Consider the following 24,487-nt stretch of genomic DNA (forward strand, 5'->3'; position numbering starts at 1 on the left):
GTTTCTAATAGAAAATCTAAATGTAAAAGAAGTGAATAATAGTCATTGTTTATACGGCGGATAGAGTACTTAATTTCACATTTCAATCTGCATAATATATACTGTGTAAATTTTAACATATAACTTGAATTCGACTTGAATTTGACATTTTAGCTGACAAACATTATATATTAATTTATCATTTTCATTCTTTCAGTCTACGTATACTATGCAACCGATTTTCAAATCAAGCTAATAATTTTATCGGATAGACTTGACTTCAAAATAGCAAATTAAGTAGCTGGAAATTCACTTGAAGTCGGTTACAAGCTAAATTTAAACACAGTATATGACAAATATCCTTGAATTCTAAAATGCATTGGCGCACATTAATACACAATTCACACTTATAATCTGAATTTGATAATAAAACAGTATCACCGCATTTTCGAAGTAATGTTCAGAACACATGTTCAGAACACACTTTAATCAAATGAAATTATTTTGTACTCTCGGAGCTCTGATTTTAAAAACGAAAATTATAAAGTTCTGTCATTTAATAATTTTCCAAATTTAAATTGTATGAGTTCTGTAAGAACTGAAAAATTTTTTCAAGCATACTGTAAGTATAAAAAAGGACATGAACTTCAACACTATGAGGTAAGAAATGAACATGGTTTTTTACAGATCTGACTCGGTTTTGTTCTAATAAAAAAAAACAGATTAAATTAATGCAATTTGTCAAAAAATTAAATAAATATTTTTGGTTAAAAAAATACGTTTAAGAAAAAAAGCTTATTATTTTGAATAGAAAACTAAGCTAAAATTTAATTCTATTTCGTGGAAATTTTTAAAAAAAACCCAGAACGATCCGATTTTTCGAACAAGGAAAAAGAAATTTTAAACATCGGAATATCAAAATTGAAACATTTTTTGTTTCATATTGGAATTAATGAGAAAATTTTTTAAATGTCATATTTATCGTATGATAGTTTAAGTTAAGTAGATGATAGACGTCACAGCGAGTAAGAATGTGAAAATTAAGACGTCGATAAAAGTAAAAATCATCTAAAATTAAAAAAAAAATTTGCGGGTAAAAGGCATTAAAAGTTCAAAAAACCTTTTATATAGCATTTAATAATAAATACGAAAATAAGATCAATTATATTAAAGTTTAAGGCGAAAGTAAATATAATTAAAAAAAAAAGAAAAGTAGATATTTGACATTTAATTTTGAGGCAGCATACAAAATAAAATTGATATTTATTGGTTTTAATTATAAAAGCCCAATCAATGTGGGGTAAAATCGTCATCATTAGCAGTGTCATTTTTATTTGTTGTGCAACAAATTATTATTAAAAGAAGAAAAGTTGTGAAATTACGCGTTTTTTTTTTCTTTCGAAAGATCCATTTTTTTTTTTTTTCAATATATAGAAGTTCGAGCGCCTAGTGGGATCTTCAACTTCGATTGAAGCCCACACAGTGTGCTGGAACATTTGATGGAATTATGTACCAAGAGCCTCAAATTATATCCTTAACGCAGATTAGTTATTTGGTAAATAACTTGACAAAGAAAAATTTTGCACAAAATTGCGGAATTATAAGACAGGTAAGTAGTGTTTCCAAGTAAATAAAATTTAATACGTAGTTTATTGTATACGTGCATTACTACAATAATAATATCTACATATTGTATATCTATAACTTTCTACTCAATTGATAAAATAATATATTTAATACATTTTTTTTTTTTTTGTTATAAATACGATTTAACTAATTATATATGTGTCATAATGACTGCTTTCTAAAATAAATTTTGAATTGTCATACTAAAAAGGAATTTTTTTTTTTTATGAAAAGGGAAAATTCTTATAAAGTTTTAATTATAATTGGCCAAATAATGGCTATGCTTTAAAAAGAAATTTTAATATTTATATTTTTTTCATCTGAAACAATTTTGATGTTGTTTGAAAATATTGTCTAGAAGATGAAATTTTGGGGTTGGTTTGAGTTCCAATTTATGTATGTATATATGTAAAAGTCATCAACCTCGAAATAAAAAGCTTGATAATATTAATCACATGTTATTCTACAAAATAAACAGGAAGGTAAGGTACTCTTACCTACCTACAAATATGTAGTAAATTTTAATCATTAGGGAATCGATATATTTGTAAACACTTCAATTTCTTAAAGATATATAGGTATCTATCTATCTGTATAATTTGAATAGAAAACATTTCTAATGTTCTACTTACGTTTTTGCATATATAATTTACATAATGTACAAAATAAACATTTAAAGTGAAATTATTTTAATATTTACAATTTTTGTTAAAGGTCACCTTTGGCGGTCAAAGAAAAAAAAAAAAATAGGTTTTTATTTAAATTTTATTTACAAAACTTTTTTCAATAATATTCATTTAAATATTATATAAGTGACCTTAAATGCTACATAAATATATTTTTTTCGCTATATTATTTTAATTTTTTTTTTTTCAAATTTTAATAAGACCTATTTTAATTTTCTATTTTAGGTTTACATTTTTGGAATTCAAATGATAATTATTGTTGTTTAATGGTTAATTTTTCAAAAGTTTCGTTTGCGTACATTCAAATATAATTGTGTATTTCAGAAAAAAGTAATGTGGCATGGTAGCTAGGGGAAACCTACCTTTATTCCTACATTATAGAGAAAAAGAGAATAACATTTCTGATCTTATTTTACTGTTAAATAGGCATAAATTTCTAATACATTGGGATATATTCCAAGAAGAGATTCGTAAATCAGAATATAATTGATAATTATATTTAAGATAAAGATATAAAATAATCTCTTAAATAATGTTCGCTCTAAATGTTAATTCGAAATGTACATATATAAATATGTAATTCTAGATATCTATAATTTTGTAAAATATTTTTCTATTAGTTTGATTTGAAGGAAAAGATTCACTTTTACAATCAATTTCCTGTTATTGCAAAATTGTAATCATTAACTTTGAATTTTGAAATTCTGTTGTCATTAATTATTAATTATTTAAAAATTTGATAAATTTTTTCCAACACTAGTTTTTGTAAAGTGATTTATGTATTCATTTCAACTTATTTTGTTTTTAGTAGAAACTATTTAATTTGAAAATGAAAATAATGAAAATGTTATTGAATTTTAATATCTAAAATAATTCTATGCCCAATTACTGTCAAAATATTGAATTTTGGAATTTATTTAAAAGTTTAAGTAAGAGGAAATAAATTTTTACTTAAAATCTTGAAAAAAAATAGGCCTATATTCGATTCGATCCATCAACATTTTGTCAAAAATAATTTGGATATAGGAAAATTCTGAAAAAGCATATTTTTGTTGCTACAACTTTTCATTTCGAATAGTTTGAAAGTAAATTTACCAATCCATTTCAGAATAATATTGTGAAAAAGTATAATGAATTCCCGGAATGAATTTCTACATCAATTATTGCATTCTTTTTTTTAAATACATTTGTTGGAATTAAAATTTGAAGGGTATATTTTTGCAGAAAAATTCCAGCATATAATTTTTAAGCATATATGTAATTGTCCAAACAAGTGAGAAGCTTCTCTGTTTAAGAAAATTTTCTGGCAAGTATTCTGTATGTACTTGTACTCACAACGCGTACTGCTTGCGTCAAAATGTTCTCATACCCTCACATTTTAAATTAACTGACATAACTGAGCTACATGCCTACGCAACGTATTGGAACTTGTAATTTTGACAACGTGTGGGATACGTTTTTTTCGTGCTTTTTACAATACATATATCTTTTTTTTTTTAATTTCATTTGTCTGGAAAATAATTTTGAATTTTGCAAACTTAAAATTTAACACTCTAAATTTCTTTTAGAAATAAATTTCATACTACGTGCAGTGTTTTACTTTATGCGCGTATACGTAAAAAAGAATACACTACGCGTATCCGCACGCATTTAAGTCGTAAACAAAAGTCTAGATATCATAAATTGAAATTTTGGTGAGAAATTTATTAGAATCCTGAAATTTTATTGTTTTTTTTTTGCAATGTGGACGCATAATTTCTGTGATATTCTCGGAATTTTTAAAAAAAACTAAAACCCTTTATTTAATATGCCGGCAGACTTCAGACAGATCTTAATTTTCGAATTCACGTACAAAATTTTTTTACACAGATTCTAGAGCACATACCAAAAACTAGGTTATTCTCTTTTTGAGAAAAATGTAAGAATAAGTTTGAGTAGCAGTTTATAAAATATCTCTTAAAATTATATTAATAATTTCATTACATAATAAAATAAAAATAGAAATTTTTTCTTGATTAATAAAAACATTAATTTTAAAATTTGTTTTCGACGTTTAAATGGTACTAAGTAACCCCAAGGAAAACAGCAAAAAAAAAATTTTATTTGACATACCAAAAATGAATGTAAATAAGTTTTATGAGACACTGTTTTAGTTTTTTTTTTTTAAATATCGCTTTCTGTTCCATTCTCATGTATTCCCCTATATAATATTAATATGACGTATTTGACATTTTATGGTGGTGAATAGATGCTGCACATTACAGAAATAAAAAAGAAGAAGAAAAAAGAAAAAAAAAAGGTTTTTCTTTTTCTCCGACGCCATTGTCGTCCGCAAAATTACAAGTTAAACTTTTTATTAAAAATTAACAATAAAATTTTATGAAAATGAGTGAAAAAAATACAAAACAATTAACTTAAATTCATTGTGTAGTGAAAAATTAATAATTATATTTATAAAATGTTTAAAAAATGAAAAAACTTAATTTTCAATATTAAATTTTTTTAAGTTGGGGGTTTTTTTTTTCTTTTCATTTCGAATTTAGTACAAAGACGATGTGACAAGTAGTTTTTTTTTTTTTTTTTTTAGAAGAAAAAAATTTCTCTTAAATAAGTTTTAGTTTTAAAGACAAGAAAAGTACTTAAATAAATAAAATTAAATATACATATATTTTACTACAAATATATTTAATTTTTAATATAAGTGATTAAAAAAGAAAAAAAAAAAAACAAGAAAAAAGTTTTTTCGTAAATATTTGTATTAAAAAAAAAAAAAAAACTCAGGATGGCGTAGTCCTTTCCTGTGTTAAAAGTTTCACCATACCTAAAATTTTTATTCTTTTTTTTTTTTTGTGTATGAAAAGACAACAACAATAATGTACGTATGAGAATTTTTTATTTTAAGTACAAAATATAAGAAAAAAAATTAAGTTTTTTGTTAGTGTTGCTAAAAATATTTAAAATTACTAAGAATATATTGTTAATTTCCGTACAGTTTTTAAAGTGAGTGAAGAAGAGGTAGGTAAAATATCTACCCACCTATTTAATTATGTTGTGAAAATTAATTGACTTTTTTTAGTTTTATCAAATCTTATTCGGCCCTAAGGGAGATTAAATGCGAAATAAGTTTTTTTTTTTTTTGAAAAAGAAGAATAAGTAGCAGAAAAGGGACAAGTAATAAAAAAATTTTTTAAAAGAGAAATAAGAGAAACTTAAGGGAAATAAGCTGGCTATTAGGAATTTCCAAAATTAATGACAGGTGGTAATTAAAACGCCAAAATATGAAAAAGCCTGCATTAACTACCTATACCCTAGATATACATACATAAATATTTAATTAACTCCCTTGGGATATCAAAATATATTAGAATATTTTTTTCCCAAAAATATTGGAAATTTTTTAAAATAAATCAATTAATTTGTATAGGTAGGTGCCTACCCTATAAAAAATAGGTTAAGAAAACATTCTAGTTATATACTTGTAGCTAAGTAGGTAGATAGTCTATATTCCTGCCTTCCTACCTCTTAAACTATTTAACCACTTTCTCTTTTTATGATTAAGAGTATCATTACACTGCAAATACTTACTGTCTTCCTTCTTATACCTAACCTACTTTGAAGAAAAGGAAATTTTGGAAATTTGTTTTTGTTTCAATATTAAATTTTTTTTTTTTTTTTGAAATATTAAATTTTATTAAATACAATTTTTTTTTTTTTGTATACGTAATAATTTTTAAAGGAATTATGTATACATTTTTTTTGTTCTTTTTCTGATTATTATTCAAGTCACTTCGATTATGTTATACATAATCTCCAATATATGTACATTTTATTATTTACCTAAGGGGACACAATTTTACTTACAAATTATACAAAAATGTATGTCTATCTATAACCATAATGAAGCGAGAAGCTAGGTATGGAGTTATATTTTTTATAATAATGTAGATCATTTTTCTCCCTATTTAATATTTTTATTTTTAGATTTTTAATATTCAACAAAAAAAAAAATGATTTTCGAAAAATGTGCGTAAAAAAAAAGACATTTTTTTTTTCGAACGCAATTGTAAAGTTAAATTTTTAGTATTAGATCCATGTAGGTTGATAAATAGAATTATATGTGTACCTATATACATTTTACACTCCTACCTAAATTTAGGCAGACAAAATATTACTTATGCTCTTAATAAGTAAGTATTTTCTGTTACATATTATAATATACGTGTTTAATAGAAAAACAAAGCACCTACCTACCTAACTACAAATATAAATATTATATTCGAAAAGAATTATGTATGTTTGTGTATATTATTAATGAATGACTCAATGATATTAAAAAGAAACTGGTTCAGAATTTAATCATATTGTAGTTATATTAAAATATAATCATTTTTTAATTCTATTGAGGGTATTAAAACAAAAATAGAAAATTATAAATTTATAATTATTAATTCGAATGAAATTTTTTTTTCTTTAAATTATATATTGAAATTTATTTATTTATTCTTTTTCAAAATATAAAATAAAATATAAAAAATAATTCTAGTGCTTTATATTTTTTATCTCCTCAATATCACAAATTGTTTTGAAAACAATTATTGAAAATATGAAATTTTTAGTTTTCTCGTAATTGGGTAGGTAGTTGAATAATGTTCCTACCTTCTAATACCTAATAACCTGCCAATTCCCAAAAAAAAAAATAAACTAGGCACAATATTTTGAAAATAGTTTGAAATTTCGTTATGTGAGAGAATTCAATATTTGGGAAAACACCCAATCCCAAATCACATGTTTTAACTGTTGTTTGTTTTTATATATCAATAAAACTTTATTAAGAGTAAATTTTCAAATTTTTCTATTACAGCACAAGAAACTCAACCAGTAATGCAGTTTTTAATTTTGAAACTGTTTTATTGCATATTTGTCGCTATTTAAGCGGCCTCCGCACACTTGCAACTCTATGATGGCATTCAATTTAATAATCAATAAGTTTGTCTATCTGCACCCTTAATCATTTAATAATTCCCTATATTAACTAATATTATATTCGCACCACTTAGATATTTTGACTAACTTTCTATATTCTTTTTATTTAAGATCAAAACACCAACAAAACAAAGTCTAATTTAAATATGCGATTTTAAATTTCCTACTTTCGCATTTAAAATTTAATATTCCAGATAAAAAATTATTTAAAGAAAATTTTATTAATTTTTTACATTTTATTAATTTCTATTTTTTCTTTTTTACAGATTGTTGAAACATTTGGCTTAGAATCAGACCGTCATTATCTGCGTTGTTTATTTTCGGCAATTAATTTTGCTGAACCACAATCTACACCATTACATTGTAAATTATTGGAGCAAGAACTTAATTCACAATTAACAAAACCAGCATTCATATCAAATATTTGTTTCGCCATTGATAATTGTTTTCCAAATCAAAAGGTAAAAAAATACTACAAGTAAATTTACTTATTTAATTGATTCGTATATTTTTTTTTGATAAAAATTATAAATTTTAATTAAACTTTTAGACTTTGAAAACAACAACATCTCTGATACCGCAAATTTGTAAAGCAACACAAGGTTCTAAATTACTTGAAGTTGTCTTAGCTTTAGCCTTAAGTCATTCAAGTAATACAGAGTTAGCAAAGTACGCTACCGAAAATTTAAAAAGATATTTACCAGCTCTAATCGAATCTTATATCGATAACGAAACACAATCTGAAAAATTTAACGATATATCACCAGATTTATTACAATTAATATTATCATTATTATCGACACGTAGCGGATTTAATAGTGATCTATATAAAAAATTTGTTGAAAAATTACGTCAAGAATTTCCACGTAAAAGAGCACCATTAATATTAATACCATACTTGTATCCAAATTTTGAAGATCAAAAAGCTTTAGTAGCAACTGTTGTAAAAAATATACAGGAAATTACAAATTCTATAAGTGTAACAACTTCAAATACAACATCGACTTCTACAAATTCAACTACCAGTGGATCAAATATAACGAATTCTCTAGCAGTAGGTACGGGGAAAACATATAGAGAAACTGGCGTCGTCGATTTCGTCGTCGACTTAGTTAACGACGAAGATATTTACGATTTTGATATTTTGAAGACTTCAAATATTATGGACACATCCTGGGTCAGTTTAATTTTAGAAATTGGCTATGATTTTACTGCTAATTTAGAAGATTGTAAGAATCATTTGCGCGATAAATTTGGTAGAGAAATTCAGGCACTAGATGTCGCTAAAATTATTGGTCTTATGTGTAGAACTCACACGAGTTTATTAGATTATAATGTGAATTTACCAACCCCAGCAAATTTTTGGCAACAAAACCAACAAGGGCAGCAATCTAGTAATAACAGCAACAATGGAACACCTGGTAAGTAAAAAAAAAGTATTAAAATATTGTGAATCTTTTTTAAAAGACAAAGTTATGAAATAAAAACAATTGTTGACAACTATTTTATTTTTTTAGCTGGAACTGGACAACAGGCAGATGGAAATGCAAATCCAACAGAGAAAAAGGAAAAAAGTGGTTCCGATTCAACGCAAACCTGGAAACCAGATATATTTGTTCAGGCGCTAAAAGAAACCGTCCCAAATTTAAATTGGCAAGACGTTTGTCTTGGTTTAGATCATCATGAATTCCAAATAAAGGATCGTATTGGTTTAAATTTATTGTTAACAATTGTTCGTTTAGCGAGTGGACATAATTTTCCAGTCGAGTGCATTTATAGGCATTGGCAAAATGTTGAGGGGCAATTTTCTTTAATATCAACAATATTAAAATGTTCTGATTTATATTCATTTGCTGATAATATATACCAACCAGTACCTGTTGAATTGTTAAAAACACCGCCTGAAACTGATAACAAAGAAATAGCTCAATGGAAATCTATGCATTTAGTTGATGTTCTTTTGTACATAGCTGATCATGGTTATTATGCTCAAGTTCATGAAATTTTTAAATTTCCAGCCCAACATTGTCCAGATGTACTATTTTTGGCAATGTTACATATTAATCCGCCTTTAACTGCCTTTCGACAAGATTTATTCTCAAATTTAATACCAACATTTTTGAATAATCATCCAAATTCTGGTGTGATATTTCATCATGCATGGAATTCATCAAACTTTTCACATACACTTAGACCAATTATTATGCATTGTATGTCAGAATGGTATTTGCGTGGTGAATCAGATCAAACAAAATTGTCACGTATTCTTGACGTTGCCCAGGATTTAAAAGCTTTGTCTAGTTTATTGAATGCTCGTTCATTTTCATTTGTAATAGATTTAGCATGTTTAGCATCACGAAGAGAATATTTAAAATTAGAAAAATGGGTTAATGATAAATTAAGGGAACATGGTGAACCATTTGTTCAAGCTTTAATAAAATTTTTGCAACGACGGTGTCCACAATTAGCTGGCGGAAAAATTCCAGATGATCAAATGCCGAAAGTTGCCCAACTACCTCAAGAAAGTATTTCGGTAATATTAACATGTTTACAAAATTGTGTTACAACAGTAAGTGTTGAATTAGCTGATATTATATTACAAATGACAAATAGCTGTAATGTGATTGCAAATAAAGTACGCCAACCTATTGTACCGCCAATGCAACAACAACCTGTTGTGCCACCAGTACAGGGTCCACCTCCTCCTGGCGTATTACGTCAACACAGAGGAATAGATCCTTCACCGTTTAGTGCCAATCTTAATGCAGCACAACAAATGTTTGGTGTAGCTGGTGCAGGTGGACCTTCACCTTTAGATGCTTTAACTGGACTAAATAATTCGATGGCTGGACTTAATTTGGGTGGCGGGCCAAATGGTGGACAATTTAATTTTGGAAATGTACTTGGAAATTTAGTCTCAACTCCAGGATCCCCATCAAGATTATTATCAGCACCTCCGCCTTCTAGTAGTCCATTCCCAATGATGACCATGCCAAATCCTCCACCAAATGTAAATAATTTGGGTAGAATTCAACCTACACCACCAACAGCGGATAAAATGCATTTGCCGTCCACACCTTCTGTAATACCCGATTTGGCACAAACTGTTTCAAAAGAGGTTGAAGATGAAGCAAATAGTTATTTCCAAAGAATTTATAATCATCCTCCTCATCCAACATTATCAATTGATGACGTGTTAGACATGTTACAGCGTTTCAAAGACTCAACAATTAGACGTGAACAAGAGGTTTATCAGTGCATGTTAAGGAATTTATTTGAAGAATATCGTTTCTTTCCACAATATCCTGATAAAGAATTACAGATCACTGCGCAACTATTTGGTGGCATAATTGAAAGAAATTTAGTACCTACATTTGTTGCTTTAGGATTAGCTTTACGTTGTGTGCTAGATGCTCTTAGAAAGCCTGAAGGATCCAAAATGTACTACTTTGGCATTACAGCATTGGATCGTTTCAAAAGCCGCCTTCATCAATACAACAAGTACTGTGAATATGTTCGGTCAATTCCACATTTTCAAGACTTTCCACCACATTTAATTCAATATGTTGAGTATGGATTTCAAAGTCTTGAACCTCCTACAAAACCTCAAGGACCGGTTTTGCCGCCATCCATGGCTCATATCCTTCCAGGCGCAACCGGTATAGCTTCAACTGGTACAACGGGACCAGGACCAGTTCCTGAATCATTATACCGAAGCAGTAGTGTTACTGGAAACATAATAACAACCCCTACACAACAACCTAAATCAGTTATAGCAAGTCAGCCATTGCATGCATCACGTGTAAAATCAATCGCTACTGCAACAAATATAGACACATTATTGTCAGCAAATCAAGAACGGGAAGAAAAAATTACAATTCCACCAGACAACATTCAAGATAAAACTGCATTCATATTTAATAATTTAAGTCAACTTAATTTGCAACAAAAATGTGATGAAATCAAAGAAATAATGACTAAAGAGTATTGGGCTTGGCTCTCTCAATATATGGTTCTTAAAAGAGCTTCCATTGAATTAAACTTTCACAACTTGTATTCGAATTTTCTAGATGCTTTAAAGAATAATGAAATTTTACGCTTGGTGACTAGAGAGACTTTTCGCAATATCCGTGTTTTACTCCGCTCAGATAAAGGAATTGCTAATTTTTCAGATCGTAGCTTATTGAAAAATCTGGGTCATTGGCTTGGAATGCTTACTTTAGGACGTAGTAGACCAATTTTAATGCTAGATTTAGACTTGAAGTCGCTTTTAGTAGAAGCGTATCATAAAGGGCAACAAGAACTCTTATATGTTGTACCGTTTGTTGCTAAGGTTTTGGAATCATGTTCAAAAAGCAAAGTATTTAAACCACCAAATCCTTGGACAATGGCAATTATGAATGTTTTAGCTGAATTGCATACTGAACAAGATTTGAAATTGAATTTGAAATTCGAAATTGAAGTATTATGCAAAACACTTAATATTGATATTTCAGAACTTAAACCAATTATATATTTGAAAGATGCTGAAAGAATTCTTAACATTGAATTTCAATTATCGCAGCCTAAACCAAAAGAAATACCAGCACAACCTAAACCTCCTGTACCGCAACAGCCTTCAACACCTCAAATTCCACAGCAAGAAGACCATCAAAATATTGCAAACCCTTCACCAAGTGGTGTAAATAATGACACCGGTAATATGGGGCAAGTACCTATTACTCCACCTGAACCACGTTTTAGTTACTTAGATATAAATGTTACGAATGTTGCATCAATTCAACAACACATTATTTTATCACAAGCGATTGGAATTTTGCATACAAATCCAGCATTGAAAGCTGTAGCTCTGTCTGCAATTGAAAAGACAATTTCCGATTGGTTGCCACCAGTAGTTGAACGTAGTGTCCGTATCGCTGTTGCAACTTCAGAACAAATAGTTCGAAAAGATTTTGCTTTAGATCCAGATGATCAAAAAATGCGAGTTGCCGCTCATTTTATGGTACGGAACTTAGCTGCTGGTATGGCAATGATCACATGTCGAGATCAGTTATCGGCAACAATAGTGGCTAATATAAAGAAAGCTTTTCAAACCTTAATTAATTCACCTCAACAAATACAAGAAATTGATAATGCTGCTCAACAAATTGCTGCAGACAATGTAGATCTTGTATGTGCTTTTATACAGAAAACGGCTAGCGAAAAATCAATTCCTGAGAGTGATAGAAGGTTAGCCCAAGACTTTGATTTAAGGAAGCTTGCAAGAGAGGAAGGAAGGTTAGAACTAATTTAAATTTGAAGCTTACATGTATTATAAAATGTGCTGTAGCTTAAATTTGTATTTATGTACCTTTTGCAAATGAATGTTTTCATGTTTACTTTATTTCACAGACGATATTGCGATCCAGAAGCTGCAGCTTATCAAAATGATAGAATGCCTGAACAAGTTAGACTTAGTGTAAGCGGGATACCAAGTACACAATTCGCTGTATATGAAGAATTCGCTCGCAATATTCCTGGTTTTCAATTAATGGCCGAACGAGAAATGTCAATGCTCATGCCAAAAGCCGCAATACCGGTAATATTTTACAATTATTTTACGTTTTAGTTGGTTTATATTTGCAAATGTATCAATTATTTGTAAATGTTTTTTTACAAATGTATCTATTTTTTTTCATAGGAGACTTTCACTGCCACTGATGAATATGCAATTATGTACGCCGAAGTAGCCGCAAAAATGGAAGCCTTTTTGAATGCTGCGGTTAATGTTCCAACATTACAATTGCAAGCAACCAAAATTAATGCTGTATTGAATGCTTGCCTGCTTGTAAGACGAAATCGTGAACAAGAACATTGCTTAAGTTTATTAACTCGTGCCGTAGAAGCTCTTATTGAAGGTTTGGTAAATATTCCGGACCAAGTCGAACAAATGAAATTATATAGAGATATTAATTTACGTATATTGAACATTTTACATCATCAATTTGGGGCACCTGCTATTGAGCATACAGTAACTAATTGCGTTTTTGAAATTAGAGAAGAATTAAGATACAACGTTGAAGCAATAAAACTTTTGATAAATTCTCATTTTATTAATGTTTCACAATTTGATCAAATGTTGTGTCAAAAAATGGATAATGGAGCAAATTATTTAGCTGTTACATTCGCAATGCAACTGGTTCAACATTATTTAGTAGATGAACGTTCAAGTGGAAATGTTAATGAATCAGAGTTCTGCAACTCAATCGATTTGTTAGCAAGATTAGGCGCTCATCATCGTGGCCCAGAAGGTTTAGCACATTTGATTGAATTATTAAGAATTAATCATGACCCTAACTCATTTTTAATTGAACGTAATATTGCAACACCTTCGCAATATATTCAATCTGGTAAGTCGATTCTTAACTGTAATAATATCATATATAATAATTTCATACAATATTATTTTGTGTTCATTAGGAATATTGCATGTTCGTTCAAATGATTGTGATGATCCACCAGGACTTCAAGAGAAGACTGAAATTTTACTTAAAGATTGGGTACAAATTCATTTAAGTCAACAACATGGTCGTGACACTGTAAAAACATTCAGTACATTTGTTAATAAAATGAATTTGTACGGAATCTTGAAGACTGATGATTTAATTACTCGGTTTTTCCGGCAAGCAACCCAATTTTGTATCGACTATGTATATCGTTTAATTAACGATCCATCAACAAATGCAGTTGTTACAAAAGCAAAAATTTTTCAATTTATTGACGCTTTTGTGCGTTTAATTGCATTATTAGTTCGTCATAGTGGAGACCAGAATAATCCTAGTACTAAAATAAATTTACTTAACAAAGTTTTAGGAATCGTATTAGGTGTATTGTTGCAAGATCAAGAAATGCATGGAACAGCTTTTCAACAAGTTGGTTATCATCGATTCTTTATTATGCTATTTTTGGAATTAAGCTCATCAGATTTAGAACATTTGATGCATAATATTGTAATAGCATTTTGTCATACTTATCATTTATTAAATCCTGCAATGGCACCCGGTTTTTGTTATTCTTGGTTAGAATTAATATCACATCGCGTATTTATCGGAAGAATATTGGCACAAATACCACAACAAAAAGGTTGGCCATTATATTCACAACTTTTATTGGATTTATTCAAATATTTAGCTCCATTTTTACGAAATGCTGAATTAGCAAAACCAGTTCAACTATTATATAAAGGAACATTAAGAGTTTTACTGGTATTATTACATGATTTTCCGGAATTTTTATGCGATTATCATTTTGGTTTTTGTGATGTAATACCACCAAATTGCATTCAAATGAGAAATATAATATTAGCAGCATTTCCACGTAATATGAGATTACCAGATCCATTTACACCAAATTTAAAAGTTGATATGTTACAAGAAACAGCAACAGCGCCAAGAATTTATACAAATTATATTATTAATATACAACCACTTGGATTTAAAAAAGATTTAGATTCATATTTAAAAGCACGTGCTCCAGTAACATTCTTATCTGAATTAAGAAGTCATTTACAAATTTCTAATGAACCTGGATCACGTTATAATATATCATTAATGAATGCATTAGTTCTTTATGTTGGAAATCAAGCTATTGCACATATTAGGTAAATTTTTTAATTCCAAATGTAATTGTTTAATTCAAATTATTTTATCATTATTTTAGAAATAAAAATTCAGTACCGAATACATCAACAATTGTTCATAGTGCACATATGGACATATTCCAGAATTTAGCTGTAGATTTAGATAATGAAGGAAGATATCTATTTCTTAATGCTATTGCTAATCAATTACGTTACCCAAATAGTCATACACATTATTTCAGTTGTGTTTTATTATATTTATTTGCTGAAGCAAATTCTGAAGCGATTCAAGAACAAATAACACGTGTTCTTTTGGAAAGATTAATTGTTAATCGACCACATCCATGGGGATTATTAATTACATTTATTGAATTAATAAAGAATCGTGTTTATAAATTTTGGGATCATGATTTTGTACATTGTGCCCCTGAAATAGAAAAGTAAGTGATAAAAATTTTTTTTTTTTTAAATACTAACTATGATATGTATAAATAAAAGAGTAAAATTAATAAAATTAAAAAAATTAAATTTTTAAAATAATTTTCAATTAAATTTTTTTTAATTGTTTTTTTTTTTTTTTTAGATTATTTGAATCTGTTGCACGCTCTTGTATGGTAAAAGCAAATCATCAACAACAAATCATTACCAATGTTGAACCTGAACTTCAAGAGTGTAATTAAAGAAATATGAACACACAACACAACAAACACCACTCATTGAAAACGTAAAATAATAAAAAAAAAAATCAAATTTTAGTGTAATAGAAGAATTAATATTATAGTTTCCAATTAAAAAAAAAAAACTAAATAAAAAAAGTTTACGGATATTAAAAAATTATTAAGTTTCTTCTCTCATATTTTAAATTGTAAAAAAATAAAATCAAATTACTACAAAAAATCAATTGAAATCAAAATAAAAAAAAAATCATTATTGTTTTCACAAAAAAAAAAAAACAAAAAATTTTTGTGGGAACAATTTGTGTTTTTTTTTTTTTTTGTTTTTAAAAAAATATTTGGAAAAAAAAATTTGAAACTAAAAATGTGGAACAAACAAAACAAAAACTAAAATTAAAATACCATTAAGGAAAATACAAAAAAAAAAAGAAAAAAATCAAATTAAAACAAAATCGAAAAAAAGAGCAAAAATAAATAAAAAAAAAAACCTTAAAAATATAAAAAGAAAAAAATTGAAAAATAATGTAAAAAGTCTTAAAAAATTTAACAAAATAAAAAATTAAAAAAAAAATGTGTATACAAATTAAAAAAAAAAAAAATTAATTTAGTGGAATTCTGGTAACTTTTAATTTTCTTATTTTCATAATTTTTTTTTTTTTGTAAATTTTGTGATTAAAACAAAAAAAAAAACAATACAGGCTTTTCTTAATTATTTCAAAAAATATGAAATAAAAATTTTATGGCAAATAATTCATAAATGTTTTTGTCCATGTTTTTCCTTTTTTGTTTTTTTAAAACATTCAATTAAATAATTAAAAAATTTTTTAAAATTTCACATAAATATTTTCTGTTTTTCATTTTCACTTTATATAAAATCTTAAAAATTTAAGCTTTTTTACTTTTTTATATAAATAAGTAATAAATATTGTAATAATTTGTTCTCTTTTTTTTTTTAATTTTTTATTTAATTTTATATTTATCTATTTTTATATATCTATTTGTAAATAAGGTTATAACAATTATGTACTCAATTGATTCTAGAAAATATAAAAACTTACAAGGAATATATATATATGTATGTATATATACATATGTTTATGTAAATGTAAAAAAAAACAATAAAAAAAACTAAAAAAATTATTTGCCATAAAATATGAAAAAAAAATAAATTTTAAATACATTTAAAAACATCATTTTTTTTTTTGTTTTTCTTTTTTTTTTTTATTAATTACCTTACTTTTTTTTTGTAGTAATTTTTTATAATTAATTAAAATAAGTTTCAATTTATTATTTTTTTTTCTTGTTTGTTTAAGAATTTATTAAAAATAAATGTAATAAAATTAAAAAAAAAAAAAAACTGTAGAGTAACTGTATAAATAACTATATTAAACAATATATGAAAATAATGAAATAATCTTACTAATTAAAAAGCATTTTAAAAAAAAAATATTGTAAATTTTTTTATTAATTTTTTTCAGTGTATCCGGGGAATCCCAGACACAGATATATTTTAATCTGAGATGTTTAATGCATACTGCAATTTAAATAAATTAAAATTTTAATTCAAGTTTTTTACCACACGTACGGAGATTTTCGTTAATTCACTTCTAACTAAGGTTTTAATATAAAGCACGTCCAATTAATCTAAACGGCAAAGTCTGCAAAAATATCATAGTGGGAAATGATAGTTGTGCTTAAAGTTCTAAAGGAAAAATTTTTCAAAGAAAAAGATTTTGACAACACTGCAAAAAATTATCGTCCAGTTCTACATTTTTGAAAGCACTAATTTACAGTTATTCTTATACAAGTTGCAGTCCAATATTAAATTACTGTTTTTTTAGAAAAATCTGAATTTTTAAATTTTTTTTTGGCGGTTATGCAAAAATATTCATCATGTTACAAATTTATTTCAAGTACATATGTACATTCAATAAAATATTCAGTTTGTATATAGGTGAAGTATGGGCGAAAAGATTTGAGATTTAATTTAAAACAGTGAATATCTGAATTTATCGAAAATTCCCTTGCTATATAAATGTATGTATGTATGTATAATTTTTGAGTTTGTAGCAGCAAATTGAAATTTTTGTATTCAGCTGTATTTGTGTGGGTTATAAAAATTGTTTTTGCATCCTTGACACATAGCTCAACTCAATTGTTACATCAACTTGATTTCTTTAATTTTTTAGTACAATCTGCAGAGTGTAGAATTGATTTAAGTAGTGAAATGTACAAATAAAGTCAAATTGAAACCTACTAGATAGTAAGAGAAATTTTAGGAGCAAAACATCAAAAATTATAAATGAGAAAAAAAATAAGGGTTTTGTGTTACTTGTTTTTATCTTTTAAAATTCAAGAATAGATTAACTTTTACATACACATATCCATACATAAAAAATTAAATATGTACAAACTTGTCAAAGTAAGTGCATATCACTTAGTACAATCACTTAGTGATTCAAAGTTTCTTTTAAGTATTGAATCACTAAGTGATAGTGATATTTATCGTAAAAAATTTCCAAAATTTTATTAAAAAACAAAAATCATTTATATGAATTTTAAGAACAATATTAAACTTTTAACGATAAATATCATTATCACTTAGTTATTCAATACTTAAAAGAAAGCTGCAACTAGTAGTCTGGGGTTTAATTATTTCCCTAATATTTTTATTTAAAAAAAATACGTTATTTCATTTAAAAAACTAAAGCAATTCGTTTTCCATCGAGTTTAGATTATATTGGCATTTTAATGCCATCTGTTGTTAAGTTTTTGTAATATAATTGAAATCCTTTTTTAAAATGAATTCTTCACATAAAAATATAACTAAAAGTTAGTACTACGACTATATAATATTTATTATCTAATTGTAAAATACATGATCTGATTTTATATTAAATCTGTATGTCATTTTTCTATTCGCACATCTTTATATAACTGCATCGTTAATTCAATATCATAATGCAAGGCCAAAACAGATTTCAGTCAAAAATTTTGTCAATTACCTAAACAAAATTGAGTGTTTTTTGAAAATGTTATTTTTAAGCTTAGAACTGTGAAGCTGTTAAAGCTTCATGTACATATTGATTGTAGAGCTTTTAATACTTTGTTCTATAAAATTTTAACCTCAATTTTTATTTAAAAACTAGCAAAATTTTTTGGTTTAACTTTTGTTTTATATACAGAGAACCTGTGTAGAGTATGATTTTTCGTAAACAAGTCGGATATGTATTTGTATGAGTATCCTAATATTAATAATTATACTTAAATAAGTCAATCAAAGTATAAATTATATTAATAAAGGAAAATTTCAAAAAAAAAAAATGAAAACGAAAATATCAGAGCATAAAAAAATTTTTAAAAACAAAACGGTCACACTTATCTTCAAATTGTATTTCTCCAACTTTCTATCACCAACAAAACTTCAACAATAAACGAAACAACTGTCAGAATCAAGAAACAGTCGAAATCGATTTTATTTCAAATCAATCACACGGAAGAAAGATAAGAAAAAGAATTCGAAAAATACAATTGTGTTTTACCATAAATTTAATTACTTATTTTAAATTATTATTTTTTGTTTATATAATTAATTATTCAATTAATTATGTTTTGAGATTATTTTTACGGTCAGTTAAGAACAATGTTTTATTTAAAAAAATTTATAATATTAAAGTAAAACAATAGAGAAGAGTAACAAAACAAAATCTACTAACAGAAAAAAAAAAAAATAAGTAAATTCTCTCTGTATACTTATTAAAATTTTTTATTATACTTGTATAATATAGTGAATGAATAATAAGAACGACATTGAATGGAAAGTTCATAAGCTTTTCAAATAAATTGTACATTTAATATAAATAATATGATGAACTAAAGTTTGGCAAAAGAAAAAAGAAAGAAAAAAAAAAAAAGAAATAATTTTGAAAAGCAATAATGGAAAATGCAACAAATTCTATAGAAATGCAAATTGATAATTTTTTGGAACATTTCAAAATAAGTTCACAATCATCATCAGATTGGGGTGATACACCAGGAAGTAATTTTAGTAATTTAATAAAATCAAGAAGTCGTTCTAGTTGTTTGGATGTGGCAGATTTATCCGGTAAGGAAAACAATAATATTCAATTTTTTTTTTTTTTTGAATTATTTGTTTTGTAGAGTAACGCTTTTATTATAAATTAATAAAATTTTTGGTAAAAATATTGATAAAGATATTATCTAAGTACAAACAATTCTTTCTGGTTTTTTGCACTAATAAATTTTCCATTATATACATACTCACTCATATGTGTACATAAGTATATATAGAATTATTATAAATGAGAATTATGACTGAATATACATACATACAAAAGTATATATTTCCATTTTCCGTACCTACATATTTCCCCATAATGGTAAACCATACTAGATAAACCCATAGATAGGATATACATGCATGCATACACATAAAGTAATAAACAAAAAAAACGAAAAAATATAAAAGCAAAATAAATATTGATTTTTTACGCTTACGTTTGAGGTGGTAGGTATTTTTAATATTCTTTACCTTTTTAGATATTTATAAATTTTTTAAAATCAGATGACTGCTATTTTTTTTTTAATTTAATTCATTATCATTTTAATATAATTATCATAATTTGTTAGGTTAATCATACGGTTTTTTAAAATATAATTTAATCATGCTGTGGGGGGCGGGGGGGTAATACTATCTAGTCATATATATATATTATGCCTATCTATGTAGATCCATATTAAGTGTGCATCTCAAAATTATGAGGTAAAAATCACGTTCACATTATTTTCTTGATTTCATTAATTGATGACTTACGAATACTTAATTAAGTAGCAACTTTTAACACAGCAGCCTTTAACAATTACCCTAGATAGATGACCCAGCTATTTGTCTAATTATTCTGCCTTTACAAATAGTCAAGTAAAAAAAAGAAGCATAAGTAAAAATTCTAGTGCAGGGCTAACGATATACAAATTAAGTAAGAAAAAGTCATTGAAAGCAAGATATTTTAGTATCAAAGCTATTATAAAAAATAATATCACAGGGTTTTCAAAATATAAATTTATGCAGGAAAACATTTCACTTAACTTCACTTAAATTTTTCTTTTTTTAAATATTATATTAATTAAACTTTATAAACGCAAAAAAACCAGGCGTTAAACTTCAACATAATTTTTAAGTATAATATTATTCATGCTTTATTTATTTTATGATAAAAAATTATTCATTATCATGAATATTCAATGTACATACACCTACCTACATACTTTATAATTATAATAAAAAAAAAATTCTTGAAATGCTTATCTTTAGTAAAACATAAACCAAAATAAAAACTTTATTAACCATAAATTTAAAACAAAAAAAAATTAGACTAAAATATACAAAAGTTTATGAAGCTTTATAATAAAATTTAAAATATTTTTAGACAATGATTTAGAACGTGTTTTAACCACAAATAATGAATCTCAAAATTCACAACAACAACAGTATTCATTTAATCAACAACCAAATTTCTTTAATGGATCATCGATTTTAAAATCAGTATTACAATCAAATGTTACAAATTCATCATGTGTTCAAAACTCTAACAATCAATATCCATCTTCCACCGATAATTCTGCCAAAATAAATTATGTAAATGATGCATTACATATAGGAGATGTAGCCGATTTATTACATTTTCAACATGCAATATTGACTGGTAAATAAACGCTTTGCAAATAAAATCTGGATTTGTCTAAATAAGAATAATTTAAAATTTGTATACGTAAATAGGTGGTAAATCTAGAGATGGATGCCCTTTAATAATTTTTCCTGATAATAATAATTTCCAGTATCTTGAAGATATTGAATACCAAAAATTATTAACGTATCTAACATCAGTACCAGCGTAAGAAACCATTTTTTGTTTTTTTTTTTTACTAATATGTAAAATAAATTTGAAATATAATTGTAGGATGCAGGATGCTGATTTAGGTTTTCAAATTGTTGTCGATAGACGAAAGGATAAATGGACTGCTGTTAAAGCTGTTTTACTTAAAATATCTGTAAGTTAATAATTTTTATTCAAAAATTCTGTTCTATACAAAATCCAGTACTGATATAAGTTTTCATAACTATATTCTTCTTCGAATTTATTGAAGAATTCTTCAACTTTGTACATTCTTCAAAATAAATAAACACAAAATTAATATCTTTCTTTAACAATATTGCGAATTAATTTTTCTGTTTTTTGGTTTTAGATGTTTTTTCCTGATATAGTTCATGTAGTTTATGTTTTAAGGCCATCTGGATTCCTTCAAAAAGCCATATCGGAAGTAATTTTCATTACATATACTGAAAATAAATTAAAATTATATAAAAAAAAATGTTTATATTTTTAGGTCAGTTCAAAATTTTTTAAAGAAGATTTTCGATTTCGACTAGTCATTTGTTCAACACTAGAAGATCTTCATGAGCATTTAGAAAAATCTCAATTAACACCTGATATGGGTGGTACATTGATTTATTCTCATCATGAATGGATTCAGCAACGAATTGTAATGAAAAAATTGATTTTTGTTTTTTATGAGTGTCTAGCATACAAAATTTATATTTTTTAGTCATTAGAACAATTTTCAAGATTAACACAAAAAGTTTCAGCAGATTTAGATGTCTTCATACAATATATACATGAAACAGAGTTTCCAAATTCTGTGGATGCTACTCAGAAATTAATTGACGATCAATGTGAACAATATAATAGTTTAAAGGTTGTAATCAATATTAAATAATTATTGTAGATGTAAAACAAATATATGAACATAAAATATGAAAATTTTTAGGAAGAAATAGCTGCAGCTGCAAAACATGGTGAAGGTTTATTAATTAATATGAAAATTCATGAAGATATTAAAGAATTTTCAGAACGTACAGGAAATGTTAGCGCTTTGGAACGGTAAAAAATTTATTATTTTAATTTTTTTTTTTCTTTTCTTTATTTTTACTTAGCTCTGCACTGGTATATATTTTTTCATAACCTTTCGTTAAAGTAAATATAAAATTTTTTAATTGTTATTTCATTTGTATACAAAGATTATTACTTAGGTACGTTAGCAGCATGTTAAAATTGTAGTGTTAATTTAATAATTAATATTTTAATCTTTAGTCTTACACATAAAACATACAAAAATATTTATAAAATGTTTAACAAAATCATTAGGATAATCTCGAATATTGAAATAAATTAATATTTTTTTTATGCAAAAACGTTAAAATTTTACTAGATATACCTACAGATGATGATAATTTCTTATATTGCTTTGTATAAAACTTGAATCTGTTTATTATTAAAAAAATAATTTATACGAAATTGAGCCAGCAAAATATAAAGAAATTAGAGTCATCTATTTTGTAGAAATTTTTGAAATTTCTTTGTTGATTTTGCCGGTGCAATTGTTTAATAAATTTATTTAAAACTATTAGTAATGCGTACTCTACAATTTTTTATTTATTTTTAATTTAATTTTGAATTAATTTTATAAAGAACAAAATTGTAACTTAATAAATAAATAATCAAATAATAATCAATGTTTGTTTAGGAAAAGTTATAATATATTTATTTTTTTGTTAAATTTATGTCAATTATTTTATAATCATTTTTAATTTTTGTGTACAAATGTTATATAAATGTTGTATAATTGAAAAATCAAATATGTTATATGTTAGTCCGATAAATGAGTAAATGCATGTATATAATGAAATGTTAAAAATATACAAAATTGTTTTTAGTAAGTCAACATTATATGATTGGCAAATATATCATTAATACACATGTTGTACAAAACCAAATTAAATAAAAAATAAAAATTCTAAAATTACATATACTGAATAAAACACAAAAATCAAATACATTTTACATATACATAAATTTTTTAAAATGTAATAAAGAAAAATATACTATATAAAAACAAATTATGATATTACAACACTTAGAAGCATTGTTATTTATTCACTAAGTTCAAGTGTTTTCAATGTTTCATTTTATGCACAATCTCATTCGAAACGAACTATCACAAATTCATTTCAATCTAAATTCATTCACATCCAGTGCAGGGAAATTTAATCATATGCAACATCATGATGACTGTCGTGATTATCGCAGACTACTTGTACAACTAGAGGAAACTGAAAGAAGATTTGATGAATTCTTTGCAACACATCAGAATCGTTTGAAATTATGTTTGGACTTAAGAAAATTTGAACAAAATTTTAGGGAATTACAAGTAAGCTTTTTTCTCAATTGTTACAATCAAGTCGATTGGGAATGATTACTTAAATTTAGAAATTTAAAGTATTGTTAAGTCTATTGGAAATTTTATATATGCAATTATGAGTTCCTTCTAGCGAATTTTATTTTCTCGTGAAGTAGAGTCATAAATTTCTAACTAGTAGAAATACATAATATGGAAAATTTTCAATAATTGACAAAATTCTAATAATAATAGACATTCCTAATCGCTGTTACATAATGTTATTGAAAACAAATTTTAAAATTTACTTATTTTACATTTTTTTTCTTTTCATATAAAGATATGTCTGGATGCTCATGTTAAAACTGTTTCTGAAATGACAGAAATTGGTGATTCAGTTGCACGTGTTGAAATTTTAATGAATGAAACCAAAGAATTTGAAAATATATGTAAAGATGATATTGATAGAGCAACTGAAGTTATTGAATCTGGTCAACAATTAATTGGAATACAAGGTGCATACCAAAAAGATGTTGTACAACCAAAATGCGATGAATTATATAGAATGTGTGATATAATTAATGATCGTTTAGCGAAAAGAATTGAAACATTATCTAAGAACGGAGAATTAATGGAAAGAGTTGAAAAGGTCTTCATTATTTTTTTTT

General features: G+C 25.9%; 2 protein-coding genes across 6 annotated transcripts in view; both read left to right on the top strand.

Moving 5' to 3' along the window:
• The first annotated feature begins 995 nt into the window (after positions 1-995).
• Positions 996-16,665, top strand: LOC129616126 (CCR4-NOT transcription complex subunit 1). The gene is made up of 9 exons (XM_055531595.1): positions 996-1,588; positions 7,541-7,735; positions 7,825-8,695; positions 8,792-12,551; positions 12,666-12,852; positions 12,955-13,663; positions 13,734-14,913; positions 14,973-15,332; positions 15,476-16,665. Exons 1-9 carry the CDS (start codon positions 1,487-1,489, stop codon positions 15,570-15,572), a joined length of 7,461 nt encoding a protein of 2,486 aa, XP_055387570.1. The 5' UTR covers positions 996-1,486; the 3' UTR covers positions 15,573-16,665.
• A 2,370-nt stretch (positions 16,666-19,035) lies between these two features.
• The window catches only part of LOC129616078 (guanine nucleotide exchange factor DBS-like), a 71,818-nt gene continuing 66,366 nt past the window's right edge, over positions 19,036-24,487 (top strand). For 4 of the 5 annotated variants that reach the window (XR_008697512.1, XR_008697511.1, XR_008697513.1 and 1 more), the window contains exons 1-10: positions 19,036-19,671; positions 21,014-21,289; positions 21,364-21,478; positions 21,545-21,635; positions 21,831-21,905; positions 21,972-22,127; positions 22,191-22,340; positions 22,413-22,525; positions 23,678-23,852; positions 24,160-24,468. Coding sequence is in view for 2 of the 5 variants with exons in the window: in XM_055531547.1 (XP_055387522.1) it covers positions 19,503-19,671; positions 21,014-21,289; positions 21,364-21,478; positions 21,545-21,635; positions 21,831-21,905; positions 21,972-22,127; positions 22,191-22,340; positions 22,413-22,525; positions 23,678-23,852; positions 24,160-24,468 (1,629 nt within the window). In the remaining 3 variants the exon portion in view is untranslated. The remainder of the gene's footprint in view (positions 19,672-21,013; positions 21,290-21,363; positions 21,479-21,544; positions 21,636-21,830; positions 21,906-21,971; positions 22,128-22,190; positions 22,341-22,412; positions 22,526-23,677; positions 23,853-24,159; positions 24,469-24,487) is intronic. The other variant, XM_055531548.1, reaches the window with a different exon arrangement.

The sequence above is a fragment of the Condylostylus longicornis genome, unplaced genomic scaffold (genome assembly GCF_029603195.1).
Source record: "Condylostylus longicornis isolate FDR11 unplaced genomic scaffold, ASM2960319v2 ptg000162l, whole genome shotgun sequence".
In the NCBI taxonomy this organism is placed as follows: Eukaryota; Metazoa; Arthropoda; class Insecta; order Diptera; family Dolichopodidae; genus Condylostylus; species Condylostylus longicornis.